At 43.7% G+C, this 19,947-nt stretch overlaps 1 protein-coding gene across 4 annotated transcripts in view; it reads left to right on the forward strand.

Annotated features, from left to right (window-relative positions):
* The first annotated feature begins 1,044 nt into the window (after positions 1 to 1,044).
* LOC306935186 (cyclin-Y-like protein 1) overlaps positions 1,045 to 19,947 on the forward strand; it is a 30,148-nt gene continuing 11,245 nt past the window's right edge. Inside the window, exons 1-6 of one of the 4 annotated variants that reach the window (XM_079518117.1) lie at positions 1,045 to 2,415; positions 6,193 to 6,267; positions 9,276 to 9,319; positions 14,405 to 14,428; positions 14,519 to 14,595; positions 15,358 to 15,393. In XM_079518117.1, coding sequence (XP_079374243.1) covers positions 2,256 to 2,415; positions 6,193 to 6,267; positions 9,276 to 9,319; positions 14,405 to 14,428; positions 14,519 to 14,595; positions 15,358 to 15,393 — 416 coding nt within the window. In that variant the 5' untranslated portion in view covers positions 1,045 to 2,255. Of the gene's footprint in view, positions 2,416 to 6,192; positions 6,268 to 9,275; positions 9,320 to 14,404; positions 14,429 to 14,449; positions 14,474 to 14,494; positions 14,596 to 15,357; positions 15,394 to 19,947 lie in introns of all 4 variants that reach the window. The other 3 variants (XM_079518116.1, XM_079518115.1, XM_079518114.1) reach the window with 3 other exon arrangements.

Raw genomic sequence — 19,947 nt, forward strand, 5'->3', positions numbered from 1 at the left:
GCTGCAGTTCGAAACTGTACCCCGTAAAATCTGAGCAGCTCACGCACCGAAAATAGTAGATCGGCTATTTTCGGTGCGCGACACCGGCGTGCAACCAAGTATAATCTTATGAGACGCGAGACCTCGCGAGACCTGCAGCCAACAGATGGTGGAAAGTGTTGCCATGTTCGCTTATTATAAGCCACTTTGGGCGTGTAAAGTTGTAAAGTAACTTTAGAGAAAATCATGCCAAACCCAGAGTCAAGATGGGTCTCCTACTCTCCTCTCCAGATGACAGTAAAGTGACAACTTAATGCAAAAAGCATGCACAAGAGAATATGATCTTACATCAAATGGATGTTAAAACAGCCTACCTGCATTGCAACAATAGATTTTGAGATTTACATGAAACAACCAGAGGGGTATGAACTATGAAGTCCCATCTGAAAATGGGGACATGCTTGTTTGTAAATTGAATAAATCTTTGTATGGTTTAAAACAATCGGGTAGAAACTGCAACAGGATGTTGCATGATTTTTTTGACTGAAAAAGGGAAATTAAGGATCAAAAGGTATTCATTTTGTTTTGGGTTGATGATATCATTATTGCAACTAGCAATGCAAATGTGATGACAGAGATGTCAAAGAACACAATTCAGAATGAAAGACTTGGGCAAATTGAAACTTTTTATTGGTATTGATTTTGAACAAAGTGACCTGAGTAAAGATGTCACAGAAGAAATATGTTCAGAATGACAAGCCAAGAGTGACACCTTGTGAGGGAAAGCTTAACTACACTGACAAATAATAGTGCAATGAATGATGTCAGGAAATACATAGAGAGGCTATTTGACTACATGTGAGGCCAGATCTGAGTTTTGTAGTGGGTAAAGGATATTTTAAGTTTTTTTGGGGGGTTATTGTCCAATAGCCAATGTAATATAATGTCTAGATGTTTGATTTGAAGGGCAAAGGGCTCGGTTTTGGCTCATTCTCATACATAGACCTAAAGACCTGGCATCTGCTTGCTTGCTTGTTTCTCTCCCTGTCGCAAACCTGGCAACTAATGGTGGAGGGGGAGCAGCGAGCAGCCCCCAATCTCCTACCCGACTGGAACGCACCGGATCCGGGGAGCTGTGCTAGCAGCAGCACGGTAACGGGTACGGTACTACCAACCAACCAACATGAACGACCAGGAGGAGAAGCCCTGCGGACTTTAACCCGTCGTGACTGTTCCGTTCTATTATTTTTTTATTGTATTAGTTTTATATCGTCACCAAACGGCTGGTTATTATTATTATTATTATTATTTATATCCAGTATAAGTGAACCTTAAGGAGGAGCGGTTGTGTTGTGAAGGATGGAGGCCTCGGGAGAAGCCTCGGGCTAGAGTTGGCGACGCGCCGGCGTCTTCTTGGGGCGGCAGAGGGTTGGGCGGCCGAGGAAGCGTCGGTGGGTTGGGGCAGTCCTAAAAACAATACTGTAACATATCTAACAGTATAAACACATTATTTAGAAGGATATAAGCTCCTACTAGGATACCAGCAGCAGCAATATAAGTATTAAAACAACATTAAAAACAATGTGAGCTGGGTTCCAGTAAAAGGAATGAATGAACAGAAACAGTAGCTATTACTGTTGGAAAAATATTAATAATGCTGCCAGCAGTTTTTTGACCCGTCGTCGAAGCAACAGAACATTGGTTTTCCCTTCCTCCGTCCTCGCGGGACTCGGGAGGCGGGCAGACTGACCTCCGAGGCCGGCCTGTGGAGCTCCTCCACACCGGGGAGAGAGGAGATTAGTGAACCCGGCCTGTGGGGCTCCTCCACACGGGGTGAGAGGAGAGTAGGAACCCGGCCTGTGGAACTCCTCCACACGGAGAGAGAGGAAGCCGGCCTGTGGAACTCCTCCACACGGGGAGAGAGGAGAGAGAGGAAGCCGACCTGTGGAACTCCTGCACACGGGGAGAGAGGAGAGTAGGAACCCGGCCTGTGGGGCTCCTCCACACAGGGACAGAGGAGAGTAGGAACCCGGCCTGTGGAGCTCCTCCACGCGGGGACAGAGGAGAGTAGGAACCCGGCCCGGGCCCACTCACACATGGACAGGAATGCGGTTCCTCCCCGGCGCTGCTGGAGGGCGGAGAAGCACAACTAGACGAAGGAGAAGGCAGCAAAGATAACGGCGTGTCGTTGTGTCTATAATATTAACTATTTGCACTAAATAATATTATTGCCCCCCTGATAGTAATAGCCAGTGTTGTTTAGAATACCCTAAATCATGGGGAACACGGTGACTTGCTGCGTGTCTCCGGAGGGCAGTCCCAAGCCGTCTAGGCAGCCTCCGGAGCGGCTCCAGGAGTACCAGGTCAGCACGGACGTAAGCGAGGACACCACTGGGCCCTACCTGCAGCACATCAGCGACAGGGAGTTCCCCGACGGTAAGCACTAAGCACGGCCTCACCTGAGCACCGTGCAGCCAGGGGGCTATTGATTTGATTGGTTAAATCATTGGTTTTCAAGTGGTCTAGGCGGGCACCACCGGTGGTCCTTGAGAGGAGGGGGTTCTAGGTGGTTCCCCAGCTAAATGATGGAGAGTTGCTATGTAACCAAATTAACCCCTTATATAGATCTTTAATTCTTGAGAGCGTCCATTTGGTTTCATTTTACGCTCTCAAGAGTTACATTATTGTTAAACATTAATTTACATGAAGTCTCTACACAATAAGAGAATGTAGAATAATTGTTATTTTGATCAACGTTGATCAAATGCTAGCTCTGGTCCTAATCAAATGCCAAATAACTAATGGGCATATGAAAAGGGTTGAAAACCACTGGATTAAATACTTTATTAACAATTTGCAGGGTGGGGAAAAAAGCACAGGAAATAATACAATGTCTCCTAAGATGATTTTAGACCTGAGGACAATTTAATCAGACAGTTTTCTGAAAAACCCATGTTTCTGTGTCAGTGGTGCTCAAACTATTTCATCTCAAGGACCCCCAGAAATATCTACATTTGGCCGCGGACCCCAATCTGAAAATATGAGCTTGTAGATCTGCTATTTTTCAATAGCTAAAGTATACCATAATGCTTAAAACACTAAAAGGGGTTCCCGTCTAAAATGGGTTAAAACCCAAGAAAGCACTGTGGCCTGTTTCCAAAACTTTCCATTGAGGTCCGTCATATTCAATTCACCCTGTAGTGGACATTTTTGTCGAAAAAATTAGAAAGAGTGGACAATACTCTTACCAGAAAAAACAGAATTGGCCCTGAAAGACCATAACAGTTCTGTAGACTGTAACTCCTCTGATAGTGTACAAATAAGGGTCCATTTGTAGGCTACACTCTCAGAGTTAAGGGGGCCCTTGGCAAATAAAACATGTGAGAACCACTAGATAAAGTCATACATATTCTGAAGAAGACCTGGAGACTTGACATTCATTACTGTGGTCTTATGATCAAAATCAGAACATTATAATGGTGTAATAGAAAATCTGAAACTTGTCATGGACAAGACGGAGTCTTTGCCACGGACACATAATGTCCATGACTCTGTGTAGGGATATATTGATGACCCCTGCCCTGAGCACAGTTTGTTAATGATGATAATGATCTTTATTTATATAGCACCTTTCAAAACAAGGTTCCAAAGTGCTGTACAGTACAAGGTTAATTAAAAACACAACATATAGCAAGTCACAATCAAGAGCAGTTTGAAAACGAGAAACACAAAAGGAAAAGAAGACAAATAGCAGCAGTTGGATATGTACAATCACCTATAGAAAGGGTAAAAAAACATTCTGTGTAAAGGTGAGTTTTTAAAAGTGACTTAAACACAGGCACAGAATATGGTGCTAGCCTTACATGCACCGGTAGAGCATTCCATAATCTAGGTGCCCGGGGGCGGCAAAGGCCCGATCACCTCTGGTGACTAGGTTCGTCCTAGGGACCTCAAGTAGGGCCTTATCCGATGATCTGAGGATGCGTTCAGATTTAGGTGGGGACAGCATTTTGAGGATGTAGGTAGGGGTCAGCCCATTTAGGGCTTTATATGTAATGAGTACAATTTTGAAGTCGCGTCTGGCACTCAGTCACAGGCAGCCAGTGCAGAGTCGCACGTACAGGTGTAATATGGTCCCGTTTCTTGGTGTTGGTAAGCAGTCGGGCAGCAGAATTCTGGATTAACTGTAGGCGGGATGTGATTTTCTTACGAAGGCCGGAGTAGAGGCCATTTTGCTCTGACACCTTGAAATAATGCTTTTCCTTCCTCTTTGCTTTTTTCTATATGCTATCCTCTTTTTTTCTCTGTAATGTGAAGCACTTTGGTTCGACCTCGGTCGTTATAAATGTGCTATACAAATACAGTTTGATTTTATTTTATTTAGAGGGAATTGCAGTAGTCGAGGCGTGATGAAATGAGGGCATGTATGACTATCTCGGATCGGTTGGTGAACTTGGTTGGTGTGGTGATGGGTGGGCTTTTACTTTTTACTGCAGTGATTGTCAACTTTGTATTTGTTTTAAACGGCCTCCCACCCCATTTTGATAGGCACTTTGATACAAACTACACTTGCTGTGCATCCCATGCCTACATTTAACCCATTTAGGCCTGACCTCAAAATTAAAAAAATATATTCTAAATCCTCCAGTTTTCTGAAATAAATATTTTCACGATTTAAAAAAAATAGCAGACCTACAAGCTCGTAGCGCGCCACTCGGTGGCGCGCTATGAGCTTGTAGATCTGCTATTTTTCAATAGCTAAATTATAACATGATGTTTAAAACACCAAAAGGGGTTCCCGCCCAAAATGGGCCTAAAAAAAAAATTTCAAGAAGCAAATGGAGAATATAATGAAAAGGGTATCATCAGGACAGACAAACTTTGTCTGTCCTGATGAAGGTCTAAGCGACCGAAACGTCGACCTAATAAAGAGCAAATTTTTTTTGGCAAGTGTCTGACAGTGTGCTCTTCTTTGTCTTTCAAAGATACCCTTTTCATTATGCTCTATTTCCCTACGCACCTGTCACCAGCCTTTTGAGGTGTGCATCAGCCTTTTGCTATAAAGAACCAAATGGACCCGTACTCTCATTATGACTCTAATGAGAGTACGGGTCCATTTGGTTCCATCAGTACACTCTCAAGGCCACCTTTGTCAAGATGTCACCCATCTATGGGTCCCACAGCCCCAGGGGCTTTTTAGGAGTTCTACTTCAACGGTGTTAAGACTACAGTACTACTGCAACCCATTTTTTCACCCAGTGTCAATTATCTAATGTAATCCTGGGCGCTCCACTCTCCTCTGCCAACCTGGGGGGGAGGGCAGCGGACTGACCTCATGCTTCCTTCAATGCATGAGGAGTCCAAGCTGCTTCTTTTCACCTGACGGGGGGATTTTCCCCGGTTGGACGTAGCGCGTGGAAGGATAATGTGATGGTTGTTTTCATGGTCCTGTGATGCGGACCCCCTGGGCTGTTTTCAGAGTAGCAGGGTGTGATGAGGATGGTCGTAAACACAGCTCTTCAATTCTGTTCACTTAGTTTGCACGCACGCACGCACGCACGCACGCACGCACGCACACACACACACACACACCGGCACGCGCACACGCGCACACAGACAGACTCTAGGTTTTATTTGTTGGCGAAATTGTTACTATATTTAGTTACAGTTTTAATCATCATAGCTTAGTTTTTATTTTGTTTGTCAGTGGAAAAAGAGGTAGAGTCTGCGAACATGTTCTGTCGTAGTTTTAGTCTAGACGAAATCAACAGTGCGTTGGAGAGCCTGACTTGGGGGCCATGCAGTGGAAAGCACTGTGCTATTTTTGGCCCAGTTCGTTAGGTCTGCTTATGAAAGCCCCCCCCCCCCCCCCCTACCAGGAATGTCCCCCTGCTATTCGGACCATGCAGACATCCATGGCAGCTGTGCTGACCTCTTGAAGTATCTCACATATAATTTAACATAAGCCAAACATACTGACTGATCTGGCGTCTGTCTGTGCATAGCTGCGTCAGGAATAATGCAGGGAGTGGGGGTGGGGGGAGAAAGTGCCCTTGTCTGGAATCTCAAGAATTGCTGAAATTAGTTATTATTATTATAACTATATAAATGATGTACTGGCTCAGGTAAATACTGTGCCTGACTGGTATGTTACTTTTAGCAGGTCTAAGGGAGAATGGTATAATAATGTTATTTTACGCTTGTTGTTCACAGAACTGGCGTGCGAGTCGAACCCGTCGGACCACGCCCGCGCTAGCACCATCTTCCTCAGCAAGTCACAGACGGACGGTGAGTTGTGCACGCACGCACGCACGCACCATCCCTGGACAAGGCTGAAGGCAGCAGTGATTCTCAGTCACAGACAGAAGGCAGCAGTGACTCACCCAGACAGGGCCAGGTGGAAACTTTAGTCTTTGATCGTGTGACATTCGACCCCCCCCCCCAGAGCACCGCGATAACACAATGGATAAATATTACTCTCACAACAAATAAGAATAATACACACTATTTATATAGTGCTTTTCAAGCTACTCAAAGTGGCTTTACAGACGCGCGGCGCAACAACATGTACAATGTATGTTTGTTGATTGACGATTCATTGTATCACACATAATCGTGATTTCACCATTATATTTTAGTTTTTTGCTCGTGGACAAACGAAACATTTCTGTTTGGCTTTTAAGCTTCATAATCACAAATTGCATTGGGCAAATATGACCGATAACTGAAACATACACAGAAATGACTGTCCTATTTAACAATCTTATATATTAAAAAAAATATAGGAGAAATAGATCTGATCTAGTTTACAACTGGTGACACGTTTGTGACGGCCGGGCTGTCTATACCAGTGTTGTTTTTGGCAGCAAATTTAGATTTTAGTTTTAGTCATAGTCTCTTGAATAGTTTTCATTTAGTTTTAGTCACCCAGAAATTCCAGAATGTTTTAGTTTAGTTTTAGTCGACTAAATATCATAAGTTTTTTGTCGACTAAATCTACAGTTGATTTAGTAGACTAAAATGTATTTTGGCGGGCCTTGATATGCCGTCGTAATGGCTGATTTTACGCTTGCTGAAAATAGCCGATCTACAAGCGCACAACGCGTCGTGATGCATTGTGAGCTTGTAGATCTGCTATTTTCAGCATGCAACCAAGTGTAAAATGACTTATACTGGATCTCACACACACACACACACACACACACACACACACACACACACACACACACACACACACACACACACACACACACACACACACACACACACACACACACACACACACACACACACACACACAAACAACTTAACTTAATAAAAAAGAAAAAACTTTAAAAAAAAGTAACTTAAAAAAAAAGAACAAAAAAAAAAACCTTAAAGTACGTCATTTATTCTAATTGTTGTTATTGCAATTTACGAGCTGCGTTCGCTTCCCGCGTTCGCGCGTCTTACTTGTATATGATCTGTTATGAAGTTGTCTCTCTACTCCGAGGACTCTCGGTCAGGCCTGTCTCGGTCAGGCCTGTCTCGGTCACACAGCTACATATCAGGCCTGTCTCGTTCACACAGCTAGATATCAGGCCTGTCTCGTTCACACAGACAGATATCAGGCCTGTCTCGTTCACACAGACAGATATCAGGCCTGTCTCCGTCACACAGCTACATATCAGGCCTGTCTCGTTCACACAGCCAGATATCAGGCCTGTCTCCGTCACACAGCTACATATCAGGCCTGTCTCGTTCACACAGCCAGATATCAGGCCTGTCTCCGTCACACAGCTAGATATCAGGCCTGTCTCGTTCACACAGCCAGATATCAGGCCTGTCTCCGTCACACAGCTACATATCAGGCCTGTCTCGTTCACACAGCCAGATATCAGGCCTGTCTCCGTCACACAGCTACATATCAGGCCTGTCTCGTTCACACAGCCAGATATCAGGCCTGTCTCGGTCACACAGCTACATATCAGGCCTGTCTCCGTCACACAGCTACATATCAGGCCTGTCTCGTTCACACAGCCAGATATCAGGCCTGTCTCAGTCACACAGCTACATATCAGGCCTGTCTCGGTCACACAGCTAGATATCAGGCCTGTCTCAGTCACACGGCTACATATCAGGCCTGTCTCGGTCACACAGCTACATATCAGGCCTGTCTCGTTCACACAGCCAGATATCAGGCCTGTCTCAGTCACACAGCTACATATCAGGCCTGTCTCGGTCACACAGCTAGATATCAGGCCTGTCTCGGTCACACAGCCAGATATCAGGCCTGTCTCAGTCACACAGCTACATATCAGGCCTGTCTCGGTCACACAGCTACATATCAGGCCTGTCTCGGTCACACAGCTAGATATCAGGCCTGTCTCAGTCACACAGCTACATATCAGGCCTGTCTCGGTCACACAGCTAGATATCAGGCCTGTCTCGGTCACACGGCTAGATATCAGGCCTGTCTCGGTCACACAGCTAGATATCAGGCCTGTCTCGGACGGTCACACAGCTACATATCAGGCCTGTCTCAGTCACACAGCTAGATATCAGGCCTGTCTCGGTCACACAGCTAGATATCGTGTCACCCAATAGGTCGGGTTCTCAACGTTTTTGGCCAGGGACCCCCGGAAATGCTTTGGCCATGTCTCGCGACCCCCCCCCCCCCCCCCCCCCACCCCTCCCCACCCCCAATACAAACTGACTGCAAAAATAACTTTAATATTAGAGAAAATTCATCATAAATGAATACTGAAACCAGATATAATCATTAAGGAAAATCTGAAAAACCTCATGTTTCTATATCAGTGGTGCTCAATATTTCATGTCAAGGACCCCTAGAATTATATGTATTTGGCCGCCGACCCCCATCTGAAAATATGTTGTTCCAGGGACCCCCCAGAAGCAAAGATTTGAGTTAAAAATGTTCGCTGTGAAAGTATATATTCAAAGATTTGCACGCACATTTTCACGATTTTTCAAAAATAGCAGACCTACAAGCTTGGAGCTTGTAGATCTGCTATTTTTCAATAGCTAAATTATAACAATGTTTAAAACACCAAAGGGGTTCCCGCCCTAAATGGGTTAAATTAAATTCTCGCCAGAAACAGACCGTGTCAAATATCAGTGACTGACTCATCGTAAACCACACATACAATCCATGACTATATCGCCGGCACAGTTTGTTTATTATAACAAAACATAAAACTAACACAACGGTGAAGGGTTAAGCGTGTTCAGCGACATTGCGCAGCGCCGCATGCCTCTTTGGATTCTAACCAAATATTTGTCTTTGTCTTTTCCAGTACGAGACAAGAGGAAAAGCAACCACCTGAACCACGTCAGCCACGTAAGTGTCCTGATGTCATCCTGACCCGAACAGGGTTGTTTTTGTCGACTAAAACGAAAAAATGTTCGTCGCCTCCCTTTTTTCACTGACGGAAACCCAATGGAAACTAAATGAAAACTAAGCTGTGGTGACTAAAACTAAGACTAAATGTATTGACAATTTTGTCAACAGATAAAAACTAGACAAAAATGTTAGGAAGGGACTAGTGGACAAGAGATCCAGTATAAGTCATTTTACACTTGGTTGCATGCTGAAAATAGCAGGTCTACAAGCTCACAACACAAAAACATTCCAGGTGACTAAAATGTGACTAAAACTAAATGAAAACTATTCAAGAGACTATGACTAAAACTAAAATGAAAATTTGCTGCCAAAAACAACAGTGGACCTGAGGCCAGATTCTACAAAATATCTTAAAAAAATGTTACTACGTCAGTGATTCTCACAATATTTCATGTCAAGGAGTCCCAGAATGATCTGTATTTGGCCGCGGACCCCCATCTGGAAATATGTTGTTCCAGGGACCCCCATCTGGAAATATGTTGTTCCAGGGACCCCCAAGAAGCAAAGATCTGGGCTATAAACATTCGCTCTGAAAGAATATATGTATTCAAAGATTTGCGCCTCATTTTCAAGATTTTTCAAAAATAGCAGACTGTGATATTAGTAAATGGTAATACCGGTATATTGCCAAAGACTAGTCCCTTAGAGTATATATTAATAGAGACGTCACCCGGAGGAAACCCTGAGGCCAAAGACTAGTCCCTTAGAGTATATATTAATGGAGACGGCACCCGGAGGAAACCCTGAGGCAAAGACTAGTCCCTTAGAGTATATATTAATAGAGACGTCACCCGGAGGAAACCCTGAGGCAAAGACTAGTCCCTTAGAGTATATATTAATAGAGACGTCACCCGGAGGAAACCCTGAGGCCAAAGACTAGTCCCTTAGAGTATATATTAATGGAGACGGCACCCGGAGGAAACCCTGAGGCCAAAGACTAGTCCCTTAGAGTATATATTAATAGAGACGTCACCCGGAGGAAACCCTGAGGCCAAAGACTAGTCCCTTAGAGTATATATTAATAGCGACGTCACCCGGAGGAAACCCTGAGGCCAAAGACTAGTCCCTTAGAGTATATATTAATAGCGACGGCACCCGGAGGAAACCCTGAGGCCAAAGACTAGTCCCTTAGAGTATATATTAATAGAGACGTCACCCGGAGGAAACCCTGAGGCCAAAGACTAGTCCCTTAGAGTATATATTAATAGAGACGTCACCCGGAGGAAACCCTGAGGCCAAAGACTAGTCCCTTAGAGTATATATTAATAGAGACGTCACCCGGAGGAAACCCTGAGGCCAAAGACTAGTCCCTTAGAGTATATATTAATGGAGACGTCACCCGGAGGAAACCCTGAGGCCAAAGACTAGTCCCTTAGAGTATATATTAATAGCGACGGCACCCGGAGGAAACCCTGAGGCCAAAGACTAGTCCCTTAGAGTATATATTAATAGCGACGGCACCCGGAGGAAACCCTGAGGCCAAAGACTAGTCCCTTAGAGTATATATTAATAGAGACGTCACCCGGAAAAAACCCTGAGGCCAAAGACTAGTCCCTTAGAGTATATATTAATGGAGACGGCACCCGGAAAAAACCCTGAGGCCAAAGACTAGTCCCTTAGAGTATATATTAATGGAGACGGCACCCGGAGGAAACCCTGAGGCCAAAGACTAGTCCCTTAGAGTATATATTAATAGCGACGGCACCCGGAGGAAACCCTGAGGCCAAAGACTAGTCCCTTAGAGTATATATTAATAGAGACGTCACCCGGAGGAAACCCTGAGGCCAAAGACTAGTCCCTTAGAGTATATATTAATGGAGACGGCACCCGGAGGAAACCCTGAAGTTAAAGTTCCAAGTTAACTGACTATAGATTGCTGAGCCAAATTTGATATATGATGCATCTTTTTTAATATCCTTTATTTACCCAGAGTAGTAGCTGAGCACAAGTGCTCATTTTCAGCAACGCCCTGCACATAGAAACACACACACACACACACACACACACACACACACACACACACACACACACACACACACACACACACACACACACACACACACACACACACACACACACACACACACACACACACACCTGGGAGTTGACCAGTACAACCACAGTCTTATACTGTTGGCCACTAAGCAGCTCCAGGGGGAGCAGTTGGGGGTTCAGTGCCTTGCTCAAGGGCACTTCAGCGGTGTTGGGTGAGTGATGACAATCACCAGCAACCTTTCGGCAACAAGGGAGCTCCTCTAACCCTTAGGCCACCGCTGCCAACTTCCAGCCGCTCCGCCATGAGTTAACATTATTGCTGACAGGATTAGACTGAGCCTCACTGATTCCGTTTATTATGTTGGCCAACCCACATATCACACAATATGCAAAGAGTAAAAAAAAAAAAAAGGTTTTTAATTTTTGAATTTTACCGCGGTAATGAACCCGATACCGCGGTGTGCGTTACATACTGGTATGGCGATATAGCGGTTATTGCACCATGCCCTAGTTATAACCCGACATTGAAACATATCTTAATTTCGTCACCATTAACATCCAGTATACGTCCAGCCGACCACAATACCACTGTACAGTGATTTTTTGTAGTCATGGCTGCCAGTTCCTCGCTGCCAGTTCCCACCTGATGTTATGTGGAAGTTCCAACCGCTGCAGATCATACTGAATAACCGCCAGCTTGCATAATGTCTTCAGACTAGGACAGAAGTCCAAGATGCACAGGTCATTGGGTGCGTCGTCTCCTCCGAAGAGGAACGCACGGTCTCCCACCATGCAACAGCACATGTTGTACATCCTACTGGGGCGTTTCCCCTTGAGCTCAACCTTCTTCCAGGAGAAGGTCTCTGGATTTAGTTTCCACAGATCGTTGAAGTACTCTATTTTGAAGCCACCAAATATGTAAAGCTCTCCATTGTAGGCAAAGGCAGAGTGACTCCAGCGATCTTCTGGAGGCGGCTGTGCAGAAGGCAACAGCCGACTAACCGTCAGCCAACGGTTAGTCTCTGTGTCAAACACTCTTGTTTTGCTGTAGCCTCCTCCGTCCGTGCCGCCCCCAAACACAAACATCTTTTTCCCGATGATGGTTGCAGAGTGACGCCAAGAAGCCCGTGGACGAGTGCCTTTGGTGTTGATTAAAGACCAGACCATTGTGGAGGTGTCCAACTTGTAGATGTCATTAGTAAGCGTGGGCGGGCATTCCCTGGTTTGTCCTCCATAGATAAACATAACCTTCCTCAAGACACAGGCCGAGTGGTAGATCCTCTCCCACGGTACAGTTCCAGAAACCTTAGGCTTGAACCATCTGTGGGTGTCCACGTTAAATGCACACATCACATTGTGCCACTCCTTTGTGCGATAATAACCGCACTTAACAGCTCTGAGGCTTGTGTCATAATGACACTGACACCCTCCCAAGATGTAGACGATATCTCCTATCAGCACAGGCGTGTACCCGACAAGACTGATGCCGACCTCAAATGGGCGTCTTTTTCCAGTTGTTACTAACTTCACCCAGCGTAAAGACGACGTGTTGAAAACATTCACATCGGTACGTTTCCTGACACCGTCACAGAGTTCTCTAAAGACGTACAGCTTGTGCTTCACTGACACAGCAGCATATTTACATCTTTTTGGTGCATGTTGCAGATGCTCCGTCCAGCAGCAGAACATTTCTCACAGTGTAGATCAAGTTGGATGTGTAAAGTCTTGCTCTGTAAAAGAGTCCTGTAATGTTTGCACTGTAACTTACTGGTTCCAGTTCAAATCCACACAGGGGTTGGGCCAGTCAAGGAACTGATTACTATTGTTCTCCCTCTCAAAATAACAATTGAATCCCGCAAGCTATAGGCAGCAGTCAAAACTATTAAACTAAAGATCAGAAGTTTTTAGATGCTTCATCCGTTGGTAAAAGTTGCTGAATGCTTTTTTTATGTAGTTGATGAATCATTATAAAGGATATGGTCTTGTTGTTGATTGATGATGTCATCATTACGTAGAACAACCAATGATGTTACTCCCAACTGTATCGTCTGGAAGATGTGAACATGGTTAAACACAAACCCTCTTTTTGGCATTTCTTTATAGGAAGAAATGTCTAAACATTATTTAAGAAATCACACCTGTGTGAAGTGAGGGGTGCTAATATATTAAAGTCTAACTCGTGTTGATTAGGTGATGTAATGGTGATGTGAAACAAACAGTGCAAACACAAACATTAAACGCCATAAATGGCCTACTAGTGCGCAAGTACTGTCAACTGCTACGAACTTTCAAATCTCAACCTCTCTGTAAAACACAAGACATTAAATACTAAAGTTTGGTTATAACTGGCTGTCTATGGTGACGTAATTACGATATGTGTCAATATTGGTTAGCTAACAGGTAACGTATGTATGTATATGTAAGTTGAAAAGTACTATACGGCTGGGTTTTTTATGCGTATGCTCGTGGTGTACAGTAGAGGCATTACCACCCGACACTGAAACATATCTTTATTACGTCATCATCGAGAGCCAGTTATACCCTGGCATTGGTACATATCTTCATCACGTCACTCTCAAAATCAGTATATGTACCACGGCATACGCATCAAAGCGCCGGATGAACCACCTTACACCTTACGCGCTCTGCTTGCGCAAGTAATAAATGTAATGTTTGTGTAGGACAAAGTATGTGGACACACACCAAAAGCTGGATATAGGAGGGGCTAGCGCTCCTCAAAAAATATATTTAGGCTTTGGGAATAGGGATGGGGTCCCTGGGGGGTCCCTGGGGGGTCCATGGGGGGTCCCTGGGGGTCCTGCCGCGTTGCTGACAAGCTGCAGTGAGTTAAATGATCACAGTAAATGAAAGGTGTGTTTGTTTTGTGTGCAGGTGTCTCCCGGTCCGCTCTCTAAGTTGCGTTTGTTTTGTGTGCAGGTGTCTCCCGGTCCGCTCTCTAAGGTGTGTTTGTTTTGTGTGCAGGTGTCTCCCGGTCCGCTCTCTAAGGTGTGTTTGTTTTGTGTGCAGGTGTCTCCCGGTCCGCTCTCTAAGGTGCGTTTGTTTTGTGTGCAGGTGTCTCCCGGTCCGCTCTCTAAGGTGCGTTTGTTTTGTGTGCAGGTGTCTCCCGGTACGCTCTCTAAGAAGTACAGCTCCTGCTCCACCATCTTCATAGACGACAGCACCATCAGCCAGCCCAACCTCAAGAGCACCATCAAGTGGTGGGTGGGGCACGCACGCACGCACGCACGCACGCACGCACGCACGCACGCACGCACGCACGCACGCACGCACGCACGCACGTGTATTGATACCTGCCAACCAGCGCTGTCCGGGTAACCAAAATTACACTTTCAAGGTGACTGTACACATATTAACCAGTTAACAGTTTCTTAAATATAATTTTATTGGTTAAAAAGGTAAATTTCCTTCCGTCTGTTAGAAAGGTACTGTATTTGAAGGCCCTATAGTTAAAGATACTGGTTCTGTTCAGAATGTATTGTCGTCTCCCGTCTTTTCACAAAATAATAGTAAATGCTCAATAGTGGGCTCGATAAGAACCCGGCTCGATAAGAACCCGGCTCGATAAGAACCCGGCTCGATAAGCCTTATCAATACAATTATCAAGCTCCATCCCTACCCAGAACTGAAGAATATTTTGTAATCGTTGGATAATATTTTGTCCACAATTCCATCCTGCATTGCTGTTGGTATCATTAGGAGAGATAACAGGCAAAGGTTTTTCAAAATAACAACTCTACATTCTATAATTGTGTAGACTTCTGGTAAATCTGATGCAGATGTTTAACAATTATTTAACTCTTTTTGAGAGCACGTGCGTGCGTGCGTGCGTGCGTGCGTGCGTGCGTGCGTGCGTGCGTGCGCGCGCGTGCCCCCGTCCGTCCAATGGTTTGAAGTCACATGAAAATGAAACCTGACCCAAACTGACGTGCTTGCTCTTCTTCTTCTTCTTCTGCCCACAGTGTGACGTTAGCAATATATTACCACATCAAAAACAGGTGGGTCATCGTTTTAAACTGTTTATCCTTGTTTTACTGTCGTATACATCACAATGTATATATTGTTTTACTGTCATATGCATCACAATGTATTGGGTAGTTTTTTAAATGGACAATTTACTTTGTCCAGTGGGCATGACCTGTACTAGTATTTGATAATGACCTTTGGGCCAGTACAACATGACCTGTACTAGTATTTGATAATGACCTTTGGGCCAGTACAACATGACCTGTACTAGTATTTGATAATGACCTTTGGGCCAGTACAACATGACCTGTACTAGTATTTGATAATGACCTTTGGGCCAGTACAACATGACCTGTACTAGTATTTGATAATGACCTTTGGGCCAGTACAACATGACCTGTACTAGTATTTAATGACCTTTGGGCCAGTAGAACATGAACTGTACTAGTATTTAATGACCTTTGGGCCAGTACAACATGACCTGTACTTGTATTTAATGACCTTTGGGCCAGTACAACATGACCTGTACTAGTATTTAATGACCTTTGGGCCAGTATAACATGACCTGTACTTGTATTTAATGACCTTTGGGCCAGTACAACATGACCTGTACTTGTATTTAATGACCTTTGGGCCAGTAGAACATGACCTGTACTAGTATTTGATAATGACCTTTGGGGCCAGTAGAATATGACCTGTACTTGTATTTAATGACCTTTGGGCCAGTAGAACATGACCTGTACTTGTATTTAATGACCTTTGGGCCAGTAGAACATGACCTGTACTTGTATTTAATGACCTTTGGACCAGTACAACATGACCTGTACTTGTATTTGATAATGACCTTTGGGCCAGTAGAACATGACCTGTACTTGTATTTAATGACCTTTGGGCCAGTAGAATATGACCTGTACTTGTATTTAATGACCTTTGGACCAGTACAACATGACCTGTACTTGTATTTAATGACCTTTGGGCCAGTAGAATATGACCTGTACTTGTATTTAATGACCTTTGGGCCAGTAGAATATGACCTGTACTTGTATTTAATGACCTTTGGGCCAGTACAACATGACCTGTACTTGTATTTAATGACCTTTGGGCCAGTACAACATGACCTGTACTTGTATTTAATGACCTTTGGGTCAGTAGAATATGACCTGTACTTGTATTTAATGACCTTTGGGCCAGTACAACATGACCTGTACTTGTATTTAATGACCTTTGGGCCAGTACAACATGACCTGTACTTGTATTTAATGACCTTTGGGCCAGTACAACATGACCTGTACTTGTATTTAATGACCTTTGGGCCAGTAGAATATGACCTGTACTTGTATTTAATGACCTTTGGGCCAGTAGAACATGACCTGTACTTGTATTTAATGACCTTTGGGCCAGTAGAACATGACCTGTACTTGTATTTAATGACCTTTGGGCCAGTAGAACATGACCTGTACTTGTATTTAATGACCTTTGGGCCAGTAGAATATGACCTGTACTTGTATTTAATGACCTTTGGGCCAGTAGAATATGACCTGTACTTGTATTTAATGACCTTTGGGCCAGTACAACATGACCTGTACTTGTATTTAATGACCTTTGGGCCAGTACAACATGACCTGTACTTGTATTTAATGACCTTTGGGCCAGTACAACATGACCTGTACTAGTATTTAATGACCTTTGGGCCAGTAGAATATGACCTGTACTTGTATTTAATGACCTTTGGGCCAGTACAACATGACCTGTACTAGTATTTAATGACCTTTGGGCCAGTACAACATGACCTGTACTTGTATTTAATGACCTTTGGGCCAGTACAACATGACCTGTACTAGTATTTAATGACCTTTGGGCCAGTAGAACATGACCTGTACTTGTATTTAATGACCTGTGGGCCAGTAGAACATGACCTGTACTTGTATTTAATGACCTGTGGGCCAGTAGAACATGACCTGTACTTGTATTTAATGACCTTTGGGCCAGTACAACATGACATGTACTTGTATTTAATGACCTTTGGGCAGTACAACATGACATGTACTTGTATTTAATGACCTTTGGGCCAGTACAACATGACCTGTACTTGTATTTAATTACCTTTGGGCCAGTAGAACATGCCCTGTACTTGTATTTAATGACCTTTGGGCTTTGGGCCAGTAGAACATGAACTGTACTTGTATTTAATGACCTTTGGGCCAGTAGAATATGACCTGTACTTGTATTTAATGACCTTTGGGCCAGTACAACATGACCTGTACTTGTATTTAATGACCTTTGGGCCAGTACAACATGACCTGTACTTGTATTTAATGACCTTTGGGCCAGTAGAATATGACCTGTACTTGTATTTAATGACCTTTGGGCCAGTACAACATGACATGTACTTGTATTTAATGACCTTTGGGCCAGTAGAACATGACCTGTACTTGTATTTAATGACCTGTACTTGTATTTAATGACCTTTGGGCCAGTAGAATATGACCTGTACTTGTATTTAATGACCTTTGGGCCAGTACAACATGACCTGTACTTGTATTTAATGACCTTTGGGCCAGTACAACATGACCTGTACTTGTATTTAATGACCTTTGGGCCAGTAGAATATGACCTGTACTTGTATTTAATGACCTTTGGGCCAGTACAACATGACCTGTACTAGTATTTAATGACCTTTGGGCCAGTAGAATATGACCTGTACTTGTATTTAATGACCTTTGGGCCAGTACAACATGACCTGTACTAGTATTTAATGACCTTTGGGCCAGTACAACATGACCTGTACTTGTATTTAATGACCTTTGGGCCAGTACAACATGACCTGTACTAGTATTTAATGACCTTTGGGCCAGTAGAACATGACCTGTACTTGTATTTAATGACCTGTGGGCCAGTAGAACATGACCTGTACTTGTATTTAATGACCTGTGGGCCAGTAGAACATGACCTGTACTTGTATTTAATGACCTTTGGGCCAGTACAACATGACATGTACTTGTATTTAATGACCTTTGGGCAGTACAACATGACATGTACTTGTATTTAATGACCTTTGGGCCAGTACAACATGACCTGTACTTGTATTTAATGACCTTTGGGCCAGTAGAACATGACCTGTACTTGTATTTAATGACCTTTGGGCCAGTAGAACATGACCTGTACTTGTATTTAATGACCTTTGGGCCAGTAGAATATGACCTGTACTTGTATTTAATGACCTTTGGGCCAGTACAACATGACCTGTACTTGTATTTAATGACCTTTGGGCCAGTACAACATGACCTGTACTTGTATTTAATGACTTTTGGGCCAGTAGAATATGACCTGTACTTGTATTTAATGACCTTTGGGCCAGTACAACATGACATGTACTTGTATTTAATGACCTTTGGGCCAGTAGAACATGACCTGTACTTGTATTTAATGACCTGTACTTGTATTTAATGACCTTTGGGCCAGTACAACATGACCTGTACTTGTATTTAATGACCTTTGGGCCAGTAGAACATGACCTGTACTTGTATTTAATGACCTTTGGGCCAGTAGAACATGACCTGTACTTGTATTTAATGACCTTTGGACCAGTACAACATGACCTGTACTTGTATTTGATAATGACCTTTGGGCCAGTAGAACATGACCTGTACTTGTATTTAATGACCTTTGGGCCAGTACAACATGACCTGTACTTGTATTTAATGACCTTTGGGCCAGTACAACATGACATGTACTTGTATTTAATGACCTTTGGGCCAGTAGAACATGACCTGTACTTGTATTTAATGACCTGTACTTGTATTTAATGACCTTTGGGCCAGTACAACATGACCTGTACTTGTATTTAATGACCTTTGGGCCAGTACAACATGACCTGTACTAGTATTTAATGACCTTTGGGCCAGTAGAATATGACCTGTACTTGTATTTAATGACCTTTGGGCCAGTACAACATGACCTGTACTAGTATTTAATGACCTTTGGGCCAGTACAACATGACCTGTACTTGTATTTAATGACCTTTGGGCCAGTACAACATGACCTGTACTAGTATTTAATGACCTTTGGGCCAGTAGAACATGACCTGTACTTGTATTTAATGACCTGTGGGCCAGTAGAACATGACCTGTACTTGTATTTAATGACCTGTGGGCCAGTAGAACATGACCTGTACTTGTATTTAATGACCTTTGGGCCAGTACAACATGACATGTACTTGTATTTAATGACCTTTGGGCAGTACAACATGACATGTACTTGTATTTAATGACCTTTGGGCCAGTACAACATGACCTGTACTTGTATTTAATGACCTTTGGGCCAGTAGAACATGACCTGTACTTGTATTTAATGACCTTTGGGCTTTGGGCCAGTAGAACATGACCTGTACTTGTATTTAATGACCTTTGGGCCAGTAGAATATGACCTGTACTTGTATTTAATGACCTTTGGGCCAGTACAACATGACCTGTACTTGTATTTAATGACCTTTGGGCCAGTACAACATGACCTGTACTTGTATTTAATGACCTTTGGGCCAGTAGAATATGACCTGTACTTGTATTTAATGACCTTTGGGCCAGTAC

The sequence above is a fragment of the Electrona antarctica genome (assembly GCF_951216825.1).
Source record: "Electrona antarctica genome assembly, chromosome: 13".
Classification (NCBI taxonomy): domain Eukaryota; kingdom Metazoa; phylum Chordata; class Actinopteri; order Myctophiformes; family Myctophidae; genus Electrona; species Electrona antarctica.